This window comes from Molothrus ater, chromosome 19 (assembly GCF_012460135.2).
Source record: "Molothrus ater isolate BHLD 08-10-18 breed brown headed cowbird chromosome 19, BPBGC_Mater_1.1, whole genome shotgun sequence".
Taxonomy (NCBI): Eukaryota; Metazoa; Chordata; class Aves; order Passeriformes; family Icteridae; genus Molothrus; species Molothrus ater.
Window position 1 is genome coordinate 2,392,987 of NC_050496.2, and position 26,146 is coordinate 2,419,132.

Here is a 26,146-nt window from a genome sequence, read left to right on the forward strand (position 1 = left end):
GCAATACTCTTGGTGCTGTCACAATTCCATGTTTTTATCCATTTTGGGTCCCCTGGGAGGAAGGTGGAGGCAGCACTCACCACTGTTTTGTCCTTAAGGACACATGTAGGGCAAACCAGAAGTCACAGTGACTTGTGTCAAAAAAAAAAAAAAAAGAAAAGAAAAATGGTAACAAAAATTGTATCAGAACATTTCATTTGGGCACATTCCATGGAAGTATTTTGGCTTTTCATCTCATAATGACATTTCCAGCAGTAAATGGAAATTTATCTTTAAGTGAAGATGCTCAAAAATGCAAGGAAAATCTTGGTTTATCCCAAGTTTGTTTTTTGGTTTTTTTGGTTTTATATATATATATATATATACACATATACACACCTATATCTAGATATATACATATATATGCATGTATATATAAATATAAATATATATATGCATATATATATATACAGATGCATATCTATATAAATATACACAGATGCATATCTATATATATATATGTATGTATATGTGTGAGAAATTGGGGTGTTTTTTCTTGGGATGGGGCAAGATTTCAGTCTGTGAAGGAAGGAGTCTTCCACACAGATCTCTCTGTTTATGATCCACTCCTATGAAAGAGAAAAGTTGACTTCTCATGCCGTGACTCAAGCCAGTCACTTATGGATGAAGCTGACAAAATGTGTCTCCAGAGCCTGCTGCTTTCCAGAGCTCATCCTGCTTCCTTGTGTATGCTACAGAAATGGCAGCTCAATGCAAAAATGCTCCATCCAGAGGACCTCTTCTCCCAGGCACACAGCTTAGCACCCTCCAGACAAATCTCATTTTTCTCAGCCCGAGACACCTGGGACGCCTGGGACATCAACTGCTCCGTCTCGGAGCTCTGCACGGGTGCAGCTGAGAGACGAACGCTCCCTTTTCCTGAGCCCTGCTGCTGCCCCAGGGGACAGCTCCCTAAATCTCACTTTCCTCAAAGACTTCCTCGGTGGTCTCTGCAGTGGTGACCTCTCCCTCGCTGCTGTCAGACATGCTCATCTGGGGAGGGCCTGCCTTGGCCCCTGGGCTCTGCCTCTGCTGCAGCTGCAGCTCCCAGGCCGTGCTCACCTCCAGGCAGCGGCGGTGCCTGCTGCTGAGGTGCTGCTTTTGCCTTTTCTGGGAACATTTCCTGAGGTATTTGATGTTTTCCCCTAGAAAGCAGAGCTTGCAGCCAAAGGGATCTGCCAGCAGGAAACGGGACCACTGCTTCTGCAGCTCTGCTTTCACCTGAGGAGAGGAGAAAATAATCATGTAATGGCATGTGAGCACCTGCTGCTCACTGACACAAATCCCAGGTGTAAAATGAGAGGAGCTGTGAAGTGCTGAGCTTCCTGCCCCTTTGGGGATTTGTAGGAGTGAATGGGGGGGTGGGATGGTCAGGATGGATGGGGACCAGAGATCCCTGAAGCCAGGGCTTGGAATTTGTGGTTTATTGCAAAGGGCCAAGTGCAGGGCCCTGCTGGAGCTGCCAGCACAGCTTGGACACGGAAAGAGAAGAGAGAGGTAAAGAGAGAGAAGGCAAGAGCGTGGTAAAGGGGATGAGAAAGCAAGGTTCCTGTTCCAATACAATAAATCTTCTTCTGTATTGAATATTCTAATTCTCACTCACCAATCTAGTACAAGATACAAACCCTGTAGCATTTCCATACAGCCTATAAGAATCATTACATTACCATACTGTGTTACCCTAAAAAACCCTAAAAACTACTCTTTGGGCCTAAAAACTACTCTTTGGAAACCCTAAAAACTACTCTTTGCAGTAGTTTTAAACCCTAAAAACTCCTCTTTGGGCCCCTTCTGCCAAGCTGTAGGGTCTGCTCTGCCCCTTGGGCCTGTCTGCAGGCAGAGGGTGTTGTTCCATCAAAAGGGGATCACCTTCAGCAGCCACACCATTGTTTTCAGTTGTTCAGTAACTGAGGGATCTCAAAGCTTGCTTTCATTTCAATCTCGCTTGTAGTTTCCATATTCTCCAAATCTTTTGCCAGGCAATCATATTGATAAGGCTTTCCTGTTTCATCTTCCCCTACAGGGTTTGGGTGCACCTGGTGCTCGTAGGGTGGGAACAGATTTGTTTGCTAAATCAATCTGAAGAGCCCAACCTCTTCACCCTGACTCAGGAAAGCTTTTCCTCGGCAAATCTGATGTGTGTGAGTAGTGGCAGTCTGCACCTGGGCCAAATGTCAGGGAGAGCAGACAGATTCAGTGTAGAAAACATTTAAAATGAACTGAGATAACATCATTGTCCAGGGTAGCTTGCAGCAAGTCAGGCTGAGAGAGCTGGGGTTGTTCAGCCTGGGGAAGAGAAGGCTCTGGGGAGATCTTAGGGTCCCTTCCAGTGCCTAAAGGGGACATACAAAAAAGCTGAGAGACATTTTTACACATGCAAATAGTGATAGGACAAGGAGGGGCATGGTTTTAAACTACAAGAAGACAGAATATTTTGCATTTGAGTCCAAACCTGTGGTAGTTCTTGCTGTTCTCTTCACTCAAAACAATTTTACCAGCTCAAAAGAATGCACAAATGCTCTCAATAAGCAGAGCTGGTCAGTGTGTTCATCCTTCTTGGTGTCATTAATACATTTTGCATTAATACCTTTTACTAAAATGTATTAAAATGAACTAAAAGCATTTTACTAAAAGGAGCTAAAAGCTTCTCTCACAGCATTGAGTCTTACCTCTCCATTAGCAAAGCAATAGAGAACTGCTACCAAAAAACCCTGTAAGAGAAAAGGAGTGAGAGGAAAAAGTCAGTGTGCAGGAAATACCTAAAGCTCTAATTTAAAGGTGACAATAGTGTTAAAACCATAAATATAAACCGTGCTCCTTAATGTTCAAGAAGGAAACTGGTTGCCTGCATTTATTTATTTACTATTAATTAATTAAGTACCCAGTCACTTGTTTTTGGGCAGTTCCTTGGCAAGTGCAGGGCACATTTTGTGCAGATGCTGAAGACTATAAATTTCTTTTATATTTTCATATATAAATATAGATTTATATAGATTTATTTTTATATATTTAAATATATATATTATATATAACTATTATATATTTTGTAAATATATATATGTATGTATATTAAAATATAAAAATATTTTATTTATCGTTATATAGAAATTATATATATAATTTATATATAATGATAAATAAAATATATAAATAATTAAATTTTTATATAGTTACATATATGTATATATAATATTTACAGATTATAAACCCCAGTTTTATCTTCATTTTGCTACCACATAATGTTGGGGTTTTTCCCAAACTATTGTGTTATACTGTGACTGCTACTATTTGCAAATGTGGTAAAATAAAAAATAAAATGCAGCTTGGTTTCTCATATTATCTATATGCTTGTCTGGGTTTGTGAATGATTCTACTGAGATCTCATTTGGGCTCTTTTTACAAATTATTTCTATGTTAAATGATTAGTGTTAGTTCAAAGTCCAGCTATATTGAGTGTTATGGCCATTTGGAATTGCTGTTTTTCCTTTGAAACTGATTCAGATAAACACCTTAAAAAATCCTACAGACACCACTTGTTTTCAACCAAAATCCCAAAATTACAATTTCCATTTGCCTCTTTCTGTCTGGGTTTGGTCTCAGACCAAAGCAGCTTACAGGCTGCATCTCAGCCCCACAGAGATGCAGATTCATTCCCCCTGCTTCAGGAAATGCCCTTTTTTGGTTGTCTAAAGGCATCTGAGACACAAGTTCTGATTAAGAGAATAAATACTCTGAGTCCCAAGGCAATATTTATATCACAGCTACAAAGGTGCAACTCAGCTGACAGCATTTGATGGTTCCCACACTCATTTTTCCAGAAATATTTCGGCTTTGCTCAGACAAAAGTTTAAAAAGAAATCCACATACACAGAATCTTCAACATTTTTCATTATACCTAAAATTAACCAACAGCCTTCTGAGCCTGCTGTTAATTTCCCAGCAGTCCTGAATAATTTGGAGTCATTAATTCCTTCAGCATATGTGCAGTTTATCTGCCACACCACTGGAATTGGGGACAGGAGAAACAGCAAACAAAATTGCTGTCTCCATGTGTTTTATTTCTGTCATTTTTCATGCTTCACCTGGGTTAATGTAGGAAGATATGGTTAATTAGAGTTAATAATAGGTGATATTAATAGGTGATAATTGGTGTTAATTATAGCTGATATTAGTTAATAGCTGATATTAATGATAATAGATTATAGAGTTAATAATAGGTGATTATAGAGTTAATAATCGGTGATATTAACAGGTGTTATTAACAGGTGTTAATAATAAGCACTATTAGTTAATGGGTGATATTAATAAGTGATTATAGAGTTAAAAATGGGTGTTAATAATAGGTGAAATTAATGATATTAGGTGATTATAGAGTTAATAGGTGATATTAATAGATGATATTTATGTGACATATATATCACATAAATATATAACGTCTTCTCATCTAATATTTTGAATATTTAAATATATTATATTAAATACAAATTTACAAGCTTAAAAAGCCACTTTTTATGCAGAGCTTCTCCTGCTCCTTGAAGCAGTTCTCTTTTTTGGGGGGTAGAAAGTTCCTGACTCTGCTGGGTGGTTTGGGGGATTCCTGTTATGGGTACAAACTGTAAATTTGGCCTCACCAGAAGCAGAGAGAGGATTTAAATTGCACTCCTGAGCCTGGTGATGGGCACTGGGAGAAAGGCAGAGGCTCAGCTGCCTGCGAGGCTCCCTGGGCTGGTTTCAGTTTGGAAATCCTCTGGGAATCTCCTTCCCTGCTGCTGCAGGGCCAGAGCAGGAGTGACAAGCGCTGTAAAACCCCCCCAGAAGGTGGAAAACTTCACTGATTATTTATGCTCACTTCATTAAATACTGTTTTCTTTAATGCTTACTCATGTTTCTCCCAGTGAATTGATCTTCACACTTAGAAAGCTGCCCGGCGTGTTGTGACTTGTCAAACACACGTTTTCAGAATTCTCCCAGTGTGAGTGAAAACGGAGAATCAGAAATTCAGAATAAATAAATGCTCCTTAGCAGAAACACCAACAGGAAAGGACAGATGCACACCTAAGCTTCAAAGTTCTTCAAAGCTCTTCTAATGACGATTGGAATGTGAGAAATTACTCATCAAATAACTGGGTTCTCTCCACCAGAAACCAGTGGTTTTTCCTGAGGGAAACAATTTCCATGCACAAGGGAGCCAAGATGTTTAGATTTCCCCATTTCCTAAGGCAAATCAGCATCCTACCTACAACAGAACTCCTATTTAGAATTTAATTTCGTGCTCCTTGAAAATGTTTGAGTTAAACCTTCAGCTGGGATCCCAGGGATAATTGTTTTTCTTTAACAAAACAGTTTAACTGCCTTTTTAAACTACTGAGAAGATTTACAGACTAAACAAATGTAATTGGGTACAGTTTATGTGCTTTTTGGCTAATCCCTTCATAAATAATGCTGCAGCTAAAAAAGAGAATCTGCAATAAACACTGGCTGAGATCTCTGGGTATTTTTTAATGGAGCTTTGCTTCTAAAGCATGACATGCTGCCAAGCTCATGCACGTTTCTCTAAAAGGAATGAAGTTTGTGTTCTTTAGCAAGGATGAGTAAGCTGGTTTATAGATCAGATTTCTCTGGACAAGCCAGTAAATAAAATCTTCACTTAAAATGATTCTGCACTTTTAAAATAACATCTAGGCACTGCAGCCTCTCCAAGTAAGGATATTTCTAACCAAGGAACTTATACTCCAACATTAAGGTCCCTTCCAACCCAAATAATCCTGGGATTTTGTGAACACCATGTCAGCAGGCTCCTCAGGGTTGTGGCTCTCCAGGAATTTTCTGCTGTCACTGGGACGTTTTTCCCCTCAAGCTGTGGTGTACATTTTAAATTACAGCCTCAATAACAGTGCCAAAACACTGATGCATACATGCACCAGAGCACAGGTGCATTTATGCAAAGGGAAAAACCCAGGATTGTGATAAATTGTGGGGAAAGGGCAGCAAAAGAAGGCTCAGGTGGCCTCAGGCTGCAGAAGAGGGCAGCAGTGTCAGGGCTGTGAATTGCTGAGGAGCAGCCACTGGAGCCAGAGAGATTCCTGGGCTTTGCAGCAAATGAAGATCTGGAAATTGCTGTCCTGGCAGGGCAGGGAGATGTGGGTACAGGACAGCTTTAGCAGTCTCTCAAAAATTCAATATTCAGCAGGGCTGCAGCACTGCAGACAGGCAGGCAGAGATGTTTGTGCCAGCGCCCCGTGCTTGGCAAAGGGGAGCAGACGGTTCCAGGGAGCACAGGCTGGGCATGAGCGACCATCTGAGAATCACCCTGAGCTCCAGACCAGCTCACCTTGGGCTCTGGGCTCCTTGGAACTCGGTTTGGTTGGAATGTGGCTCCCTCACCCCAGTGCTGCAGCTGAGATCCACAGCTGCCCTCCCTCCCTCGCCTCAGCTTTTGCTGCTCAAGCCAAACCATGGAAATTATAATTTTGGGATTTTGGTTGAAAACAAGTTGTGTCTGTAGGATTTTTTAAGGTGTTTATCTGAATCAGTTTCAAAGGAAAAACAGCAATTCCAAATGGCCATAACACTCAATATAGCTGGACTTTGAACTAACACTAATCATTTAATATAGAAATAATTTGTAAAAAGAGCCCAAATGAGATCTCAGTAGAATCATTCACAAACCCAAACAAGCATGTAGATAATATGAGAAACCAAGCTGCATTTTATTTTTTATTTTACCACATTTGCAAATAGCAGCAGTCACAGTATAACACAATAGTTTGGAAAAAACCCCAACATTATGTGGTAGCAAAATGAAGATAAAGGCAGGGGTGTCACGGACATATTTTATGAAAAATCCTTTTGCTAAGACTTTTCTCCTGAGAAGGCTGAGAGTCCTCAGAAATTAAATGTAACCAATGGTTATCTGCTGCTGTGGAATGCAACAGGTGCATCTGGGATTGGTCTCATGAGGTTGTTTTTAATTAATGGCCAATCACAGCCCAGCTGGCTCGGGCTCTCTGGTCAGTCACAAGATTTTATTATCATTCATTCCTTTCAAGCCTTCTGACGAAATCTTTTCTTCTATCTTTTAGTATAGTTTTAATATATCATTTTCTTTTAATATAATATATAACCTAAAATAATAAATCAGACTTCTGAAACATGGAGTCAAGATTCTCATCTTTTCCCTCGTCCTGGAACCCCTGTGAACACCTAAATAAATGTATAATTGATATTAAATTAACATATTTAATTAATTAATATTTATTTTAACATTGATATTAATTAATTAACAACTAAATAAATGTATAATTGATATTAAACACTTGCAAAACCTGCCACAGGGGGACTGAAGAGGAGCCAAGTGCCTGAACACTGTAAAACACTCCTGACTGGGTGGGTGAGAAACCTCTTCTCCACCTGCAGATGCTGCTCCATTTTTCTGTTCCATCATCTGAGGGCTCTGACAAATTTTCTCCTAAAACTGACTGGAAATGGATGCAGGTGTACAGCACTTCTGTGGGTGTGCATCTGGCAGTGTTCACTTTGCAGGTAAGGTGAACAAACCTTGAGGAAAATGGAGCCCAAGCCTTGGATGACATTCTCATGGCTGTGATTTTGGCTGGGAGTGTTTTAAATGAACCATTTTAATCCTATTTTAGGGGTCTGTGATGAGCTGTTGCCTATTATCAGAGGACACCTTTTTTTTTCTTAAATGTCAAACTCCTTTTTTTGGTGTTTGGGACTATCATACTTATTTATGAATGATTTATCTTGTCACTGCAACAGTGTATTTAGAGATATTGTAGGTTGGGATTTAATATTATATCAGATTTCACTGTAACTGTGGTGAGCAGCAAATGCACATGGATCTATGAACCCTAAAAACAATATTTGCAAAACACAAAAACCAGAATTTTCAGAACTTACATGAAATGAGCTCATTGTCAGCTGAATGAAAAGTCTTATATGTCTTGAAAGTCCTTCCACCTGTTCATCAGTGATGAAGGTAAATACAAATTCATGGATCCCCAACAATGGAATCAGCACTAGCGTAGATCTTGCCAATCTTAAAAAGAAAATGTTTGATTACTGTTTATTTTTTAACATCCTTGGTGACAGAAATCAAAAGCTCAAAGACAAAGAAATTATTCCAAAAACATGCCCTCAATATTCTGACCTTGGAATGGTAGCAGCAGTTTTGTGATTTTGAGAATAATGTGTGTATAAATCTGTGGAAAGTCTAGTTAAAATGCTTGTGTAAATGAAATGTTTTCCATGGCACATCCTGGCCAGAATAAAGCAATTCCAATTCTCTATCAGGCTACAAACATAGTTCTAGAGGGTTTTTAGTTTTCTTCCCAAATTTTGGTGACAAAGGGAAAGATCTGTCATAGCAGCAGAGCCACAGGTGTGAGAGGAGATACCTGAGGGCAGAGATCTCAGAAAGAAAGAAAGAAAAAAGAAAAGCTTTTGTGAAAATGCCCCCAAAACTCAGCACAGGTGCCGAGCTGCCTTTGCTCGCAGATATGGAAGTGTCTGTGGAGCCTATTCAGAATATTCAGAATATCTATCAGATATTCAGAATATCTATTCAGAATATAGCTATTTCCCATACTCTGAATATCTGTTAAGTTTTTGATGTGACAAAATGTTTAAAAAGGGGCCAGGACTTTGGAGGAATGGACCCTCTGTTAACAAAGTGACCAAATTATTCTTTGTCTACTTAAAAAAACAAAAAGCCCAAAAGTTTCTCTCCTCAATTTAGTAAAAAGACACCTCATAACACCTTTAAAACTTCACCTCAGACCAAGAGCTACCCAACTGGACAGAGGCCAAAAAGTCTAAATTATTCACGAGGAAAATAAGAGAACAATAGAAATAGAGTGTTTGTAGAGTGTTTGTAGAGTGTTTTAACAAAAACAAAAATCTCCTACCTCTAGCTCAGTTTTTCTCTAAAAAATCTTTGTTATTTTGCCCTTTATTAAAGCTTTTCTGTTTCCAACACTACCTCAAAAACCATCCTACTAATTTTATACCATTCACAGTAGCTAAGCTATCTCAAGTGAGATAAATTCAATAAGAGCTCATCAGACCTAACTCAAGGAAAAAAACTATCAGGACTTCTGGGTCATTTGTTACATACCTGTATTTGTAGTCATGGAAGGTCATTTGCTGAGCTTTCAGTTTGGAAATCAGCATTCTGAGAATTTTTAAGAAGATGACAAAGTTAACCTTGAAGAAAAACACATTTGGTTTATTTAGAGCAAACGTTATTGCACTCATCAGTTAACAACTAAATAAATGTATAATTGATATTAAACACTTGCAAAACCTGCCAACAAATAACTGGAATGCAGCTGGGTTGAGCTTGGAATACAATCAGGTTATTGTAACATACTAAATATGCAAAATTGAGTAACTTGGTGTTGCCTTATTCAGCCTGGCATATAATTCAATACACGATCTTCCTCTACAAAATCACATTTCATGTTTTTAACATAGAACCCTGCCTCCTCATTTTTTGAGCAAAACTTTATCCCTTCTGTCACTTTATGTGAAAATTGAAATATTGTGAAATTATTGAAATATGAAATATGAATTATTGAAACATGAAATATTATTTTGATATTTCTGTGGTAGGAAACTGTGCCTTATTTGTTCCAAAATTTTGAAGGACAAAAATGGCACTAATTACAAAGACCAAGGAGGGAAAAATAATACAGGTTATATAATTCTTACTGCAATGGAAAACAACATTGGCCCTCGGATGATCCACCAGATCCCCATGTGTTCATTTGTTCCCCAGCACCTGGAGAATAATTTAAAGTATAATTATTTTCATAGGAAATAAAAAAAAAAAATAGTTAGAATGCTCACATAATTGTCTATTTCAAAAGGAACTTGGTGAAGTTCAACATTTTCAGGTGGCCCCCAAAAGAAATGGAATAAAACTCGGAAGAGTTTCACCAGCAGCTCTGAAGAACTTGCAGCATCAATGTTGATAAAGGTTTCCCTGGACCATAAACTTCAGAACCATCTGGCAAACTCAGCCTTTGAATCCACAAAACACGACACCAAACCCTCAGAATGGAATTAATCCTACCTAAATTATCAATCTGAAACTGGAGACTGGAACTGAATGAACTGGGAACTGTGACTGTGCTTCTTGATCTGCTAAAAAACGTGCACACAGTTTCCTTGCAGCTGTCTCTTTTTCTCCTGCTTTACCCCTCTGATTTGTCCTATTTCTTCTTGCTAATTATCCTGAGGTTCTGTAGGATCTTGGCTTGTCATTTAGAATTTATCTGACTCTGTAAGACCATAGTTATGGCTTGGATCTTGCTTATTATCCATGTTGGCGTTGCAAATAAAATTCTCCAGAAACCACAAAAAATAAGAGGAGAGCAAAAGATTCCATGCATAAAGCACAAATGGGAAAAATGTGTATTTTATGATTGGCTTTTTGCAAATATTAAAATGAGTATAATATGTGTTATGTTAGAAAGTGATGCTGTATTAATTTTCTTAAGTAGTGTGTTAAATATAGTTTTAGGTTATACCCTCAAGAGCTGTGAGGATCCAGAGGAAGAAGTTGACAGTGCCCAGACAGAATCCTTTGTTTGAATGGAATTTATGCATCGTGTATGAGGTGTATGCTAAATGCATAAGGAATATCTGAAAATTCCCAGAAGTTTTTTAGTTATTATTTTTTTAAAGTTTTTTTTTTTTAATGTAAAAGTACTAAAGGGAACCTTGAAAGTGTAACAAATACCCATAGGTGCTGGATAATATGATAATTTGCTTGTCTGTTTTTGTGTCAAGTGCAGCCAAGCAAACAGAAAGTCAGGATTCCAAAGAACATTTTCTTGAATAACTTACCCAGTGTTCTCCAGTTTGGATCTGCTTATTCCCCATGGGCCCACAAACAGGATTGGAACAACTGAAAAGAAAAGAAGAATCTCTTCCAGCCAAGCTTGTAGGAGTAGATTTTTTTTCATTTCCTTCACAAAATATCCTCCACTGACTCAGCAAAGCAAAAGAAAACCAGAGCTGGGGCAGTTCTGGACTCACCCCATCCTATCACAATGTAAGTCTGCAGCAGCCTTCTCTCAGAGAGCACCACAGTTATCAACAGGGTATGCAGATAAATTCCTTCCACCAACAGCCAGAAGTAATTGGCCCCAACAAAGTAATGCATGAAAAACTGGGCAGTCCTGCAGATGATTACAATCTGTAGGAAGGAGAAACCAGGAGTAAGTGTAGATGTCAAGATCTGCATGTGAGAGTTTTTACTGGTGAGCTGTTAAAATAAAAGTTATCTTTCATTATCTTGCAGATAATTTTCCTTGTTGATGTGCATAAGCTCTATTCCTACAAAAACATACAGAAATAATAAATATTTATAATATTTATTATTATAATATAATAATTATAAATATATAATGAATTAGAATTATATATTATATTATATTATATATTATAATATAAATATTATTAAAATTATACTATTTATAATTATTGTTATACATAACAATAATATTATTTATTATTGTAATTAGAATTACTATTATAACATTTATAAGTCTTTATTCAATTTATTTAATATATAAAAACTATCATTTATATAGCTAATATATAATTATTAGAAATATAATATATAATTATTCATATTATATATCATTATTCATATTATATATTATATCTATTATATATTTATATAATATATAATGTATATATAATAATATATAGATATAATAATATACATAATACATATATTATACTACTATAATACATATTATATATTACAATAATGTGTATTATAATATATATAATAATATTATATTATTATAATATATATATCTATGTCTATAATATAATATATGATAATATTATATAATATATGATAATATTATATAATATATGATAATATTATATAATATATACATAATATATATTATATTATATATATATGTCTATATATTATATAGCTATATCTATATAATATATAGACATAGATATATATATAATCTGTGCCAAATAAACAGAGACTTCTTCCTAAAGGCTACAAGGTGTGAGATGCTTTGCTTAAGTGGCTGTTTCTAAATATTACAATTAATTAATTTGTTCTTCCTATTAATTTAAAAGAAATCTCTTACAATCAGGATTTCATGTTGACTACCCCAACTTTTATCATCAAAACTTCAGCTTACGAACACCTCAACACTTGATGGTGTAGGGAAAATTCCAAAACTGGAACTGTTGTGACCACTAGAAGCACACATTTATTATCAGCTATGAATCAACACATTACCTCTGGACTGAGGTATAAAATCCATCCACTTTCATCATTTGGTCTTTTGGAGTAAATATTGTAATACACAGAGTCTTTAATAAGAACTGCTGCAGCACGCAAGATAAAGGATGCAAATAAATTCATATGGATGTAGTTTCTTGTGCAGTGAAGTTTTCTGGGGGAGAAAAAAATAATGTATGAATCCTCCAGAATATGTGTAATTTGCAGAAAGAAAAGTTTTAAAAACCAACAAAACCCCAGCAAAACAACTGTTTTATTCACATTGTTGCCATCCATGCATTCTGCTTAGAAATTGCATTTGTATTGCTCCTTGGAAAAATACAAATGATTTACATGGGACCAACAAAATGGTTTGGGTTGGAAAGAATCTAAAAGCCCATCTCATTCCATCCCCCCTGCCATGGGCAAGGACACCAGGATACTCCAAGGCCTTAAAATCTTCCAGGAATGGGGCAGTTTGTCTGGGTGGCCTCACAGTAAAGAATTTCTGCCTAACTCCTAATTTAAATCTGCCATCTTCAGCTTAAAGCCATTCCCTCTTGTCCTATCACTCCTTCCCTCTTGTCCTATCACTCCATGCCCTTTTCCAAAGCTCATCCCCAGCTGTTTGGTTGGTTTTTTTTTTTTGTAGCCCCTTCAGGTACTGGAACACTGGAAACTAAATGATAATTTCATTCATAACTAAGTGATAACTTCAATTTCATAAGAAGAATATGAGTACAGGGCTCTGTACACTTAAAATGCATGTGAATTTTTACTCACCTGAGTAAAGAAAGTATAAGCAGAGCTAATACCAGTGAGATGAGAGAAAGGTAATATCCTATTGTGTATAACAGCTGTAGGGTGGTGAGCAGTTTGTGTTCTTCTTCCTGGGAACAAAGAAGAGAAATGTGTTATGTAGGCAGGGGGACAGGGCAGGAACCCAGCTCAGGAACTTTGGGGTCACATTTTTGAATAAAGGGAGATGCAGGCTTCTCTTTTGGATGTGCTGTGTGGGTTTTCGTGTAAAAAACAGCTACAGTCTGGGAATTTATTGCTGCTGGATCACATTCCTACTTTGTCCTATGTACCTATAAAAAATATAGATTGACAAAGACAATATTCATTCAAGGAGCCAGGGCAGGATTCTGATCCCTGCTCAGGTTACTAATTGTTGTGGTTACTAATTGTTGTTGTGTTGTGAGGGTTTTTGGAATGAGGTGAGAGATGAGAATTGACTCCAAGTTCTCAGAAGGCTGATTATATTATATTATATTATATTATATTATATTATATTATATTATATTATAATGCTATACTAAAACTACACTAAGAAAGAGAAAGGAGACATCAGAAGGCTGGACAAGAATGAATAATAAAATCTCTGACAGACTCAGAGAGTCTGACACAGATGGACTGGGATTGGTCATTAATTAAAAACAATCACATGGAACCAATCAAAGATGCACCTGCTGGTGAGCAACCTCTAAACCACATTCTAAGCAATCAGATAATTCTTGTTTCCATTTCTTTTCTGAGGTTTCTCAGCTTCTCAGGAGAAAAGTGCTGGGGAAGGGATTTTTCAGAAAACAAGAATAACACCCTCTGCACTGCCTTTTGAAATCAGTGTGGGACAAAGATGCTTGCACCCTGAGTTTCTTTTTAAGTCCTAAGGCTCCCCCAGACTATTCCCAGATTTCTCGTGCCCAAACACCATTTGTAGCCCAAATCAGAGGTAACTGAGCCTGTGTGTGGGGTCTGGACACAGCCACTGCCCAGCTGTGCCTGCACAATGCTGGCAGCCAGCCCTGCCTGGAGCTGTTGAAACAGACTGACTTCTGTCCTGAGTTCAAAGGAAAAATTAATAATTATTAAATCAGAGCTCTCTGGAATGTCTTTGAATGACAGATGAGACCTCAGAGAAGGAAGGGAACTACCCACACTTTGATAGATTATCAAAAACATCCTGAGGTGGAAGGTACCCACAAAGATTGTTGAAGTCCAGCTCTTGGCCATGCAGAAATTTCCTTTCAATTTGCCTAATTTAACATTTATTTCTCCTATTTTTTTTTTCCATTTTAGCTGCTTATGTCTGCCTCTCAACTCTTCAAACTTCAAACTTCCAGCCCAAGGAGAGCATCTCCCATGAGATACAGAATATGTGGCTTTCATAATCCACATTTGGCCTACAGAGCTTTTCTTGGAACCTGTGTCATTTCCTCGCTGATTTTGCTATTTTTCTTGTCCTACTACTCAGCAGCAGGACTTTAGCACTCTCTTCCTGCCAGCAGTTTTCTCTAATAATTCCAATTATTAGAGAAACAAAACCAAATCACTCTTGAAGGGGGTGAAAGGGCCCAGGGAAAGCAGTGTGGGTGCAGGAGATTCCCAGCTGCTGGTCACTCTGCTCCATGGAAACGTTCCAGCAGGTAAAAACCTTGTGAAAATCACAAGTAATCATCTTGGCTGTTTCAATTTTGCCACACCAAAGCACACGAAACCAAGCTGATTCCTCTGATGTGTGAAGATGCTGGTTCTGGGTGATTTCCAACAGCTTGGGGGGTTTTCAGTTAAATAAAACAAACAAATTGCCCATATTATTCAATTAAATAAAACAAAACAAATTGAATTTAAAAATTATTCAATTAAATAAAATAATACAAGCCCACATTTAGTGTTGGTAGGAAAGCTGGTTAAAGCTTTCGAAGAAATTGTCTGCTGTCACACAAGATGAAATAATATCAAATAAGCTGTCCAGAATAGTCAAGAAACCTTGGAAATCTCTCAGAACTAATTAATATTTATTACATTTGCACAAATAAACTGAAAGTTTGGAAATTCATGTACTTACCATATAAAGAGCTTAGTAAAAATGTAGTAATACACAGAGCTACTAAACCAATAATGTTTCATAACAAATCAGTAAAGCAGTGTTACTTGATAAGGTAAGAAACAGCACTCAGTCAGTATTAAAAATTAAAAACCAGTGGTGATAGTGCTTACCTAAGAGACCTAATTCTGAATTCTGGGGTAAAAGCAGTTTGGCTGATAAAGCCCAGCCCCTGGCCTGGTGCAATATGAGAAACACAGGAAGGATGGCATTGGCTGAGGGGGAATCCTGCAGCCTCTGCCCAGTTAACTTTGAAATAACCAATTAACAGCTCATTAAACGCTGAAAGGCTCGGGAGGGAAGCTGAGCTGTCTGACTTTCACAGACCAGTGTGATTTGGGGAGATGCTGGGATGGTACTTGCTTGACAAGTTGCAGTGGTTTTCTGTTTTCTTAGGAGAAAATCAGCACATGTGAACTCCGGAGTGTGAACAGAAAATGTGGCATCTAAAGCAGGAATCCCCTTCTTTAATATTTGCTTTTCTGCTTCTTATAAATAAAATAACAGCTTTCCATCTGGTAATTTAAATGAAATCTGAAGATGCTTTGCAGGTATTAAATGGAAATGTTTTGTCAGTTACTCAAGAAAGGACTAAGAAGATTAAAGTTTTCAGCCGTAATATAAAACATACTTACATTTTTTTGGAAATGATTTTTCTCAGAACATTCTGAACTATCCCGCCAAATGTCTGTGGAATTTTCCTTTGTTTGCCAAATCCCTTCATCCAAGCAGACTCTGTATACATGTCCTACACTTCCTGAAAGTAAACAGAGTTTTAGTTTGAAAGGTCAAAATAGAGATTTCATTTTTCATACATGTTTGAAAGATTTCTACCTCCACAATCGACTCTACACCACCCATACTCAAAAAAAGAATTAAACCCACTTTTCTTCTGTCTTTGTCAATATATATTTTTATAGTAACATAGGACAAAGGAGGAACGTAGTCCAGCAGAATTAAATTCCCAGAATGTACCTGTTTTTTACAAGAAAATCCACACAGCACATCCAAAAGAGAAGCCTACAGACATCTCCCTTTATTCATTTTTCCTCATTAAGCTCATGAATGGGTAATTCATTGACCAGGTTTGTGCAGTCAAAACTGCACAAGGATTTGATCAGGGAGTGATCTTTCTCTGTAATATCTGATGCTGCTGATATTTCATTTCTGTGCACCTTCAGCGGGGGGGGGGGTGAACTGATGAACTTTTCTTGGTTTTCATTGAATTTTCCCAATTAATCTAATTAGGAATTTGCCCACAGCATCAGAGGAATGGTGTGGGGACCCTGGCTGGTGTTTGCTTGATGTTGTCCTCAACAGTTCCCACCTGTTTATTTCTGATCAGACCTGAGCTGTTTCAATCATTTTTTGAGTTGAAATTGTTTAAGGGTGATAGCAAACCAGAATATCTTGTTTTGCTTAGCTCAGAACTCAGAAAATTGCTTTGGGAGCACAGTTTGTTGTGATGGAGCAGGAGCTCTGCATGAATGCTAGACACTGGAAAAAACCTTAAACCATCCAAGAAATGTGATCAGAAATCTCCCTTTTGTAGGAATTCAGATGAGAAAAAAAAAAAAAAAAAGAGTCCCCATTCCATGGAGGCAAGATGCTTTTGTTTATTATGAAGAGCTGGGTTTGTCCTAAATGGTTGGCAGAAGCAGTTTGGGAGATTAGATAGGAACTTCATGCTTATTAGCATAAAAAGTCTATTATTATTTATATTGAATATATTATTATCTAATATATATATTAGATAATATAAAAATATATTTTAGTACCACTTTCACATTACCATTTTCCAGCCATGGCAAATATGAAGGACAAGGAACAGAGACATTTCCTGGGGGTGAGTAAGGCCAGCAAACAAATTGATCAAATGTCCCATTGCAATGTACTCCTGGGGAGAGAAGCAAATAAAAGTTTTACAAAAAGTCGTGCAGACAAGGGTCAGTCATGGAAACCACTCTGAACTGCTCCAGAATAATGAGATATTGCAGATAAATGTTGTGTATGAGATAAGTTTATTGCTTAAAACCACGAGCAGGGTGTGCGGATTCCTCCTTAGGGACAGCTCCAAACTCTGCCCTGTGACAGGGACAGAACCCATGGAATGGCTGGGGAGGGTTGGGCTGGACATAGGGAAATACAGGAATTTGTTCTTATCCCAGAGGGTGCTGGGCACTGCCCAGGCCCCCCAGGAATGCCAGGGATGGGGTTTTTGGGGGTCTGGGCAGGGACAGGAGCTGTACTGGGTGATCCTTGGGGCTCCTTCCAGCTCAGGGTGCTCTGTGATTCTGTGATTTTATGATAGTGTGACCACGGAGAAAGGAAAATAAACAAGGACTTCAGGCTGAGATTTGTGTCAGGTGAATTGTTCTACATTTAGGAACAGACATACAGCAGGACAATATTTGCATATTCATCAACCTTAATAAACGTCTTCATTGTTTAATTCCTTACCACTATCTACAGATGATTCCTGCAGCATTTTCAAGCATTCCTGTTTGTATTTGTTCCATCCAGTCGTGGTTTTTTCCAGCAGAGAACCTTTGGCCTGGGAATGAAAATACTGTACAGGAGAAAAATCAGTTAGAACCTTTTAGTCCTTAAATGACAGATTGCTTTCCATTACAAGAAATTCTGGTCCAAAATGAGAGAAAGGAGAAATGAGGAGAGGAGAGAGGAGGAAAAAATGATAGGTAAAAAAAGTCTAAAGGAATCAGGAGAGAAAGAGGAGAGGTGAAAATGAAATGAGGGGAGTGGAGGAAAAAATGGTAGGTAAGAAAAGTCTAAAGGGCTTTTTGGTTTTAGAATATATTTAAAGACAGTCAAGCACACCTGGTTGAACAATAGAGCAAAAAAAAAAAAAAGTTGAATAAGCCAGTAATGAATAAACAATGCTATTTTGCTACTAACACCTTTCCTCTGGTGCATTCTGTTCTGCCCAGCATTTCACAGACCGCTTCTTTTACCAGCAGCTGCAACTGTGCCATAGACATCTTTCTATTCTTCTTTTCCACTTTTTTTTAAAAGAAACACTTCTGTAAATTTTAGTTTTAGTTGCCATTTGCACCATGTTGCCCTTTTTGCTCAACAGGGCACTGTTTTGCTTTCCCCTTGTGTCCATAGGTGAGAAGAGTGTTTGCCCTCTAGAATTCTCACACAATAAAATGACAGACACCTCCTCATCTGTCTGCAGAGGTCTCTAAGAGCTGATAATTGCTGTTTAGGAAAGCAATGGCTAAAACCAGAAGAATTAAATGCAAAAACGCTTGGTGATTTGGGTGAAGAAATGCCTTTTTGGGAGCAAAGCAGTTCAGGAAGGATAATGGGAGATGCTGTTCACAGCTCAGTGTTAGCACGGGGATCTGATCATTATTCATCCATAGAAAAGGACATGATCCTCTGTGCAATAAAACCCCCTGGCCTCCTCAGCAGGGCTTTCAGAGGCCAGAGCAGTCAAAGATTACTGCTACTACAAGTCACCAGAAATGAAAAATTCATTATTGGTGGAAAATGTTGCCAATTCCAATGAGCAAATTTTGGAGAGCAAACAAAATATAAGTATTCTAAAGAATCTTTTTCCTAAAAGATGCCTTTCAGTTCTCCAGGAAAAATTCAATTTCTTTTTGTCTGGACTGCACTCTTTCTTTGAAACTGCCTTTAACACGTCTGGTTGTCCTGATGTTGTCTGAGATACATAACCAGAACAATATATGGCTGTGGACTTCACCTTTGTTCCTTAAACCTATGGTTAGTTTTTATATTAATGAAGAAAATGATATTTATTTATTTTCAAAACAAGAACAGGGTTCTGGTGTCTAGCTCTTGGGCAGGATCACTATTTCATGCATGTTTTTACTGTGTAAATGTTGTCTGCTCAGTACTCTGCTTTTAGTCTCTCATCTCATTTCCAGACACCCACTTGAAGCTTGAGGGAGCAGAAAAACTAAAATCATTCTTCCGTGGATGGGCTTGCAAGATAAGGAGAGAATATTTACAGCAGCCATGAGAAAGGAATGCATGTTTCCAAAATAAATTAAAAAAAAAAAAGCATCTTGACGTTTCCCTCCTGCAGGCCCCCAAATCCTGGGAGCCAGGGGAGATTCCTCAGACACTGGTGGGTCAGTGAACCCCATCTGGAGAGGCAGAGCCTTGGGGATGACACATTTGGGACAGAACTGCTGGGCTGGAGGAAGAACACTCCAGTTTCTGATAAACAAATGTGTTAAACAGCCAAGGGAATGCAGAGGAAACCTCGCCGTGGCTACCTGGCAGCTCAATGGGCTCCATTCCTGGAGAGGAGGAATATTCCTGGAAGTGAGGAACAGTGATGCACAGCCATGGGGAAGTTCTGGAAGTGAGGAACTCAGTGATGCACATCCATGGGAATGTTCCTGAGCTGAGGAACAGTGACACACAGCCATGGGAATGTTCCTGGAACTGAGGAACAGTGACACACAGCCATGGGAATGTTCCTGAGCTGAGGAACAGTGACACACAGCCATGGGGAATGTTCTGGAAGTGAGGAACTCAGTGACACACAGCCATGGGAATGTTCCTGGAAGTGAGGAACAGTGACACACAGCCATGGGAATGTTCCTGAGCTGAGGAACAGTGACACACAGCTATGGGAATGTTCCTGGAGCTGAGGAACAGTGACACACAGCCATGGGAATGTTCCTGAGCTGAGGAACAGTGACACACAGCCATGGGAATGTTCCTGGAAGTGAGGAACAGTGACACACAGCCATGGGAATGTTCCTGAGCTGAGGAACAGTGACACACAGCCATGGGAATGTTCCTGGAGCTGAGGAACAGTGACACACAGCCATGGGAATGTTCCTGAGCTGAGGAACAGTGACACACAGCCATGGGAATGTTCCTGAGCTGAGGAACTCAGTGATGCACAGCCATGGGAATGTTCCTGAGCTGAGGAACTCAGTGATGCACAGCCATGGGAATGTTCCTGAGCTGAGGAACAGTGACACACAGCCATGGGAATGTTCCTGAGCTGAGGAACAGTGACACACAGCCATGGGAATGTTCCTGAGCTGAGGAACAGTGACACACAGCCATGGGAACGTTCCTGGAGCTGAGGAACAGTGACACACAGCCATGGGAATGTTCCTGAGCTGAGGAACAGTGACACACAGCCATGGGAATGTTCTGGAAGTGAGGAACAGTGACACACAGCCATGGGAATGTTCCTGAGCTGAGGAACTCAGTGATGCACAGCCATGGGAATGTTCCTGAGCTGAGGAACTCAGTGACACACAGCCATGGGAATGTTCCTGGAACTGAGGAACAGTGACACACAGCCATGGGAATGTTCCTGAGCTGAGGAACAGTGACACACAGCCATGGGAATGTTCTGGAAGTGAGGAACCCAGTGACACACAGCCATGGGAATGTTCCTGAGCTGAGGAACAGTGACACACAGCCATGGGAACGTTCCTGAGCTGAGGAACAGTGACACACAGCCATGGGAATGTTCCTGAGCTGAGGAACAGTGACACACAGCCATGGGAATGTTCTGGAAGTGAGGAACAGTGACACACAGCCATGGGAATGTTCTGGAAGTGAGGAACAGTGACACACAGCCATGGGAACGTTCCTGAGCTGAGGAACCCAGTGACACACAGCCATGGGAATGTTCTGGAAGTGAGGAACAGTGACACACAGCCATGGGGAATGTTCTGGAAGTGAGGAACAGTGACACACAGCCATGGGAATGTTCCTGAGCTGAGGAACAGTGACACACAGCCATGGGAATGTTCCTGAGCTGAGGAACAGTGACACACAGCCATGGGAATGTTCTGGAAGTGAGGAACAGTGACACACAGCCATGGGAATGTTCCTGAGCTGAGGAACAGTGACACACAGCCATGGGAATGTTCCTGAGCTGAGGAACAGTGACACACAGCCATGGGAATGTTCCTGAGCTGAGGAACAGTGACACACAGCCATGGGGAAGTTCGCCCAACAAGAGTGAGGAGCAGGTTAGGTCTAAATGACAGTTCCACATCATTTCCTGGTGGAATTGTCCATTTCTTTAAATCTGCAGGTTTTAATATCCAATATCTGGTCACAGCCAATATCTGGTCAGTATTGGTGTAAATATTTGTGAGATAAATTAGTTTTGGTCACACAGCCAATACCTGGTCACTATTGATATGAATACTTGTAAGATAAATTTGTTTTGGTCACACAGCCAATACTTGGTCACTATTGATATGAATACTTGTAAGATAAATTTGTTTTGGTCACATAGCCAATACCTAATCACGATTGATGTAAATATTTGTGAGATAAATTTGTTTTGGTGGTCACATAGCCAATACCTGGTCGCTCTTCATATAAATACTTGTGAGATAAATTTGTCTTGGTCACATAGCCAATATCTGGTCAGTATTGGTGTAAATTTCTGTGAGGTAAATTTGTTTTGGGGGTCACATAGCCAATGCCTGGTCACTCTTCATATAAATACTTGTGAGATAAATTTGTTTTGGTCATGTAGTGACCAAATATATATATTTATATATATAATAATGACCTGGTCACTATTGGTGTAAATATTTATGAGATAAATTAGTTTTGGTCACACAGCCAATGCCTAAATACGATTGATGTAAATATTTGTGAGATAAATTCGTTTTGGTGGTCACATAGCCAATACTGGTCACTCTTCATATAAATTACTTGTGAGATAAATTTGTTTTGGTCATACAGTGACCAAATATGTGTATATAATAGTGACCTGGTCACTACTGATGTAAATACTTGTGAGATAAATTTGTTTTGGTCATACAGTGACCAAATATGTGTATATAATAGTGACCTGGTCACTATTGATGTAAATATTTGTGGGATGAATTTGTTTTGGTCACACAGCCTTTGGCTGCATTCTGACAGACCCAACTATTGTATTTGTGGGGTGCCCTTGTGGCAGGGAGGAGTGATGAATGTGACTCCATGTTCCCAAAGGATAATTTATTATTTTGTGATACTGTATTATATTAAAGAATACTGTACTAAACTATACTAAAGAATACAGAAAGAATAATTACTGAATGCCAAAAAGATAATAATGAAAAACTTGTGACTCTTTCCAGAGTCCTGACACAGCTTGGCCCTGATTGGCAAAGAGTGAAAACAACTCCCAGCAGAATGCAATGAAACAATCACCTGTTGGATAAACAATCTCCAAACACATTCCAAAGGAACAAAGCACAGGAGAAGCAAATGAGAGAAGAATTGTTTTCTTTTTTCTCTGAAGCTTCTCAGCTTCCCAGAAGGAAAATCCTGGATGAAGGGATTTTTCAGAAAATGTGAATGCCACACCCAACAAATACCTCAAATACCACAGCAAAGGTTGTGGTTACAAATCCCAGGGAAGTTCTGTGATGATCCAGGTTTTGGGCTAGGTACAGTGCAGAAATACAAACTTCCAGGGACATTTCCCATGATCTCAACCAGTGGAAACCAGCAGCCTTTGATCTGTGGTGCATTTCAGTTGCCATTTGGCCACTGCTTTTAAACAGGGAAAATTAAACACCCATGTCTAAGACAGAAGCTCAGAAAGTCCATGGTGTTTTGCCCTACACTGGACATCATTTCAGGTGGTCTGAAGTGGTTTTGGCAAAAAAGGAACTGCCCCAGCCTGACAGCCTGGCCCCTGCTTGCTCTGAAGTTCACCCTTGAGGAAATTTAATCAAAATTCCCTGGAAATCTCTGGCCATTTATTGAGATTGCACCAAGAAGACCCCACTCTATGGACATTTGTTGGATGCAGAAGAAAATGCTGCCTGAAGCTTTCATTTAGGAAATGGATTATATCTGGTTGCAGACTGGTTTAAATTTAAGTTTTTCATAACTGACCACAGTGCAGTCAGAATTTCACCCTTTTAATTTTTCATACTAAGCTGGCAGTGAAATGAAATGTTTCTGTTTATTCAGGCTATGCTCTTATGGACAGAAAAAAGCCCCTTCAATTCAGGCATAAACTAAAAATAAAAGCTGAAAAATATTTATTCATTCTTTCAGCCCTGATCCAGGTTAAGTCTGATGGATATTTTTCCTATCTATAGAAGTTTTTGCTAGAAAATACAGATATAGTGTATTTATGTATTTAATATAGTGTATGATATAGTGTATTTCCGTATTTATGAAAATACAGATACAGTGTATTTATATATTTTAACAGATTTATGGCTATTATTCTTTTAAATGGTTCTTATGAAATAAAAATATAATGAAATACAGCACATATTTCTTTAAACAAATTGCAAGAACCACTATGACAAATTAATTCACTGTCATTAGTCTAGCAAAATTTTGATTTCACAAAAGAATTTGGGAGATTTTCTGTCAGCATTGATGGAACTAATGCTTTGGCTGAGGTGTCTCACAAATCTGAGTTGTTTCAGTCCTATAAACAGAAGCTCTGTGCAGAGAAGTTCTGGATTTTAATTATATAAAATATTAGGAATATTTTCTTTAAAAATATATATATTTGTCTCCTGGTAATTTTTCCTTTATAAAAATTTTAGAAACACAGATATGGGCTTGACTGCACAAACAGCTGCAAACCCACTTTCTTAGAAACCCGAGAAAATGGAGATTAAGTGGATAGAAATATCTTTTTGCTTTCAGTTTATTGTCTTGACGCTCATACACTTCATAGAAATGAACCCTAAATATATCTGTGAATTTTATTCAGTTAAATTGAAATTTACCAAATATCAGTCATTGTTTTAAAAAAATATTCAAATCAAGATTGATATTAATAAATAAATAAGAATTACTAAAAATTTACATGAAAATTTCCTTGAAGTGAATTACACTGAGATATTTTCTCATTAAGTAGCTAAACCCCTCCTATTTATAAGGTAAGTAAGAAGTCTTTAGAATTTTGTAAAGATTTAGGGGAGAAATAAAAATAAAAATAAAAATAAAAATAAAAATGTTTAGTGGATCTATACAAGAAATAGAGGCAGAAATCTCATACAGATTAATTTGCTTTCTGCATGAGGGTGAGATGCAGAACAAAACCAGCCTGATTTCACAAATTGGAGATTCAATGCTCACAAGTCAGTGCCAAAAACAAATCAAAGCTGGGTTTAGAATAGCTTAAAACCAATAGAAAATAAACGTGATTCATAACAGTATTTTTATCTGGTAGGAAAACGGAAAAAACAAATATAATTCAATGCTGATCAATAATGGTATGAAAAATGATTGTGCAAACGGTTGTAAACATAATTTATTCACTGCATGAGTGAGGATTAATAAAATAAAATGGTAATAAATGCCCTAGTCAGAGAGAGTTCTGATATAAAACTCTACAGCTTTGCAGCCATTATTTCTCGTGGCTAATCAGCAATAAAAAGAAATTGTTGTGTCAGAAGGATCTTTGCTACAAAGATGCTTTTTTGTTTGTGACACTTAAAATGCTACGTGCTAGGAACTCCCTTTGCCACTGTCCATTATTAATTATTGAATTAGCTTACCTGTTTCACAAGGAACAACACCATGAGGGAGCTGGCAGAGGTTGGAGCTATCCTGGACCAGAGTCCCATGCTGGAATAGAGAGCAAGAAGTGTCACCATGCCCTTTGGGATAAACTTGTCCCCAATTCGCTGCTATTTCACTCTAAAGTTCAATTATATTAATTAAAAAAAGAAAAAAAGAAGTAAAAGTGTCTTCTTTTACGAATGCCACTGTTCCATGAATGCTCTTTCCAATAAGTGAGGAAGTCTCCTGAAGTGTTTCGCTTTGCTAGACTCCAGCTCTGCTTTGGTGTTTCTGATTAAAGGCAGAGAGAGCTCAGTCTAAACTTCACAAACTCTGCTTACTGCAGCTTCTCCATTAGCCAATAAGGAGGCAGAAAACTATTAAAACATGAAAGGGCTGATCCTGTCCCTTGAATCACCACAGGAATTTTGCCAGTGATTTTTCCAGAATGCAATCCAGCTCCACAAAAACACATATATATATTTATACATACATACATACATACATACATTTTTATATGTCTATATTAATTTTATATGTGTATTGATTTTATATTTATATTTACATTTAATATTTATATACCATATTTATTTTCTATTTATATTTATATATTTTACATGTATATTTATACATATCTCTATATATGTATATATTTATCCATATATATTTATACACATATATATTTATCCATATATATTTATACACATATATATATTTATACAAATATATCTATATTTATTTAATATTTATTTTTATTTTATATTTTTTATTTTATATTTTACATTTAATATTTATATACTATACTTATATATTTATGCATATATATTTATACATGTCTCTATATATGTAAATATTTATCCATATATATTTATACACATATATATATTTACATATATATTTATACACATATATATATTTATACACATATATATATTTATACACATATATATATTTATACAAATATATCTATATTTATTTTATATTTATATTTATTTTATATTTCTGTTACATTTAATATTTATATACAATACTTATATGTATATATTTATGCATATATATATATACATATCTCTATATATGTATATATTTATACATATGAATTTATAGAAATATATATTTATGCAGATATATATATTTACACACACCTCACGAAACCAATAAATGAAACTTTAAAACACAGGAAAAATTTTTTGTAGGAAGCTTGTTGTTGTCTGTCAGAAAACAGCTCACTAAAAGTTGGTTTTATGCTTTTTGATCATATTTTGTCAAATGTGCACAGCCAGTGCAGGATCAGGGAGAATCTAAGTGTGAAAAAAAAAATTATGCTCCCAGCAGTGAATTTTTACTGGAATTTTTGTGATGTTCATTTTTTTCTTCAAAGGTGCAGCTGCCAGGTGGACCGTGGCTGCCTTGGT

The 26,146-nt window shown here is 37.6% G+C and overlaps 1 protein-coding gene across 1 annotated transcript; it reads right to left on the reverse strand.

Moving 5' to 3' along the window:
* Positions 1-951: 951 nt before the first annotated feature.
* GLP2R (glucagon like peptide 2 receptor) lies at positions 952-24,826 on the reverse strand. Its single transcript, XM_036394887.1, has 13 exons — positions 24,728-24,826; positions 17,676-17,784; positions 17,008-17,112; positions 15,851-15,972; positions 13,109-13,215; positions 12,344-12,500; positions 11,104-11,263; positions 10,912-10,972; positions 9,772-9,841; positions 9,176-9,264; positions 7,960-8,098; positions 2,709-2,750; positions 952-1,260 (listed from the first exon to the last, which is right to left on the reverse strand). Exons 1-13 carry the CDS (start codon positions 24,824-24,826, stop codon positions 952-954), a joined length of 1,569 nt encoding a protein of 522 aa, XP_036250780.1.
* Positions 24,827-26,146: the final 1,320 nt, after the last annotated feature.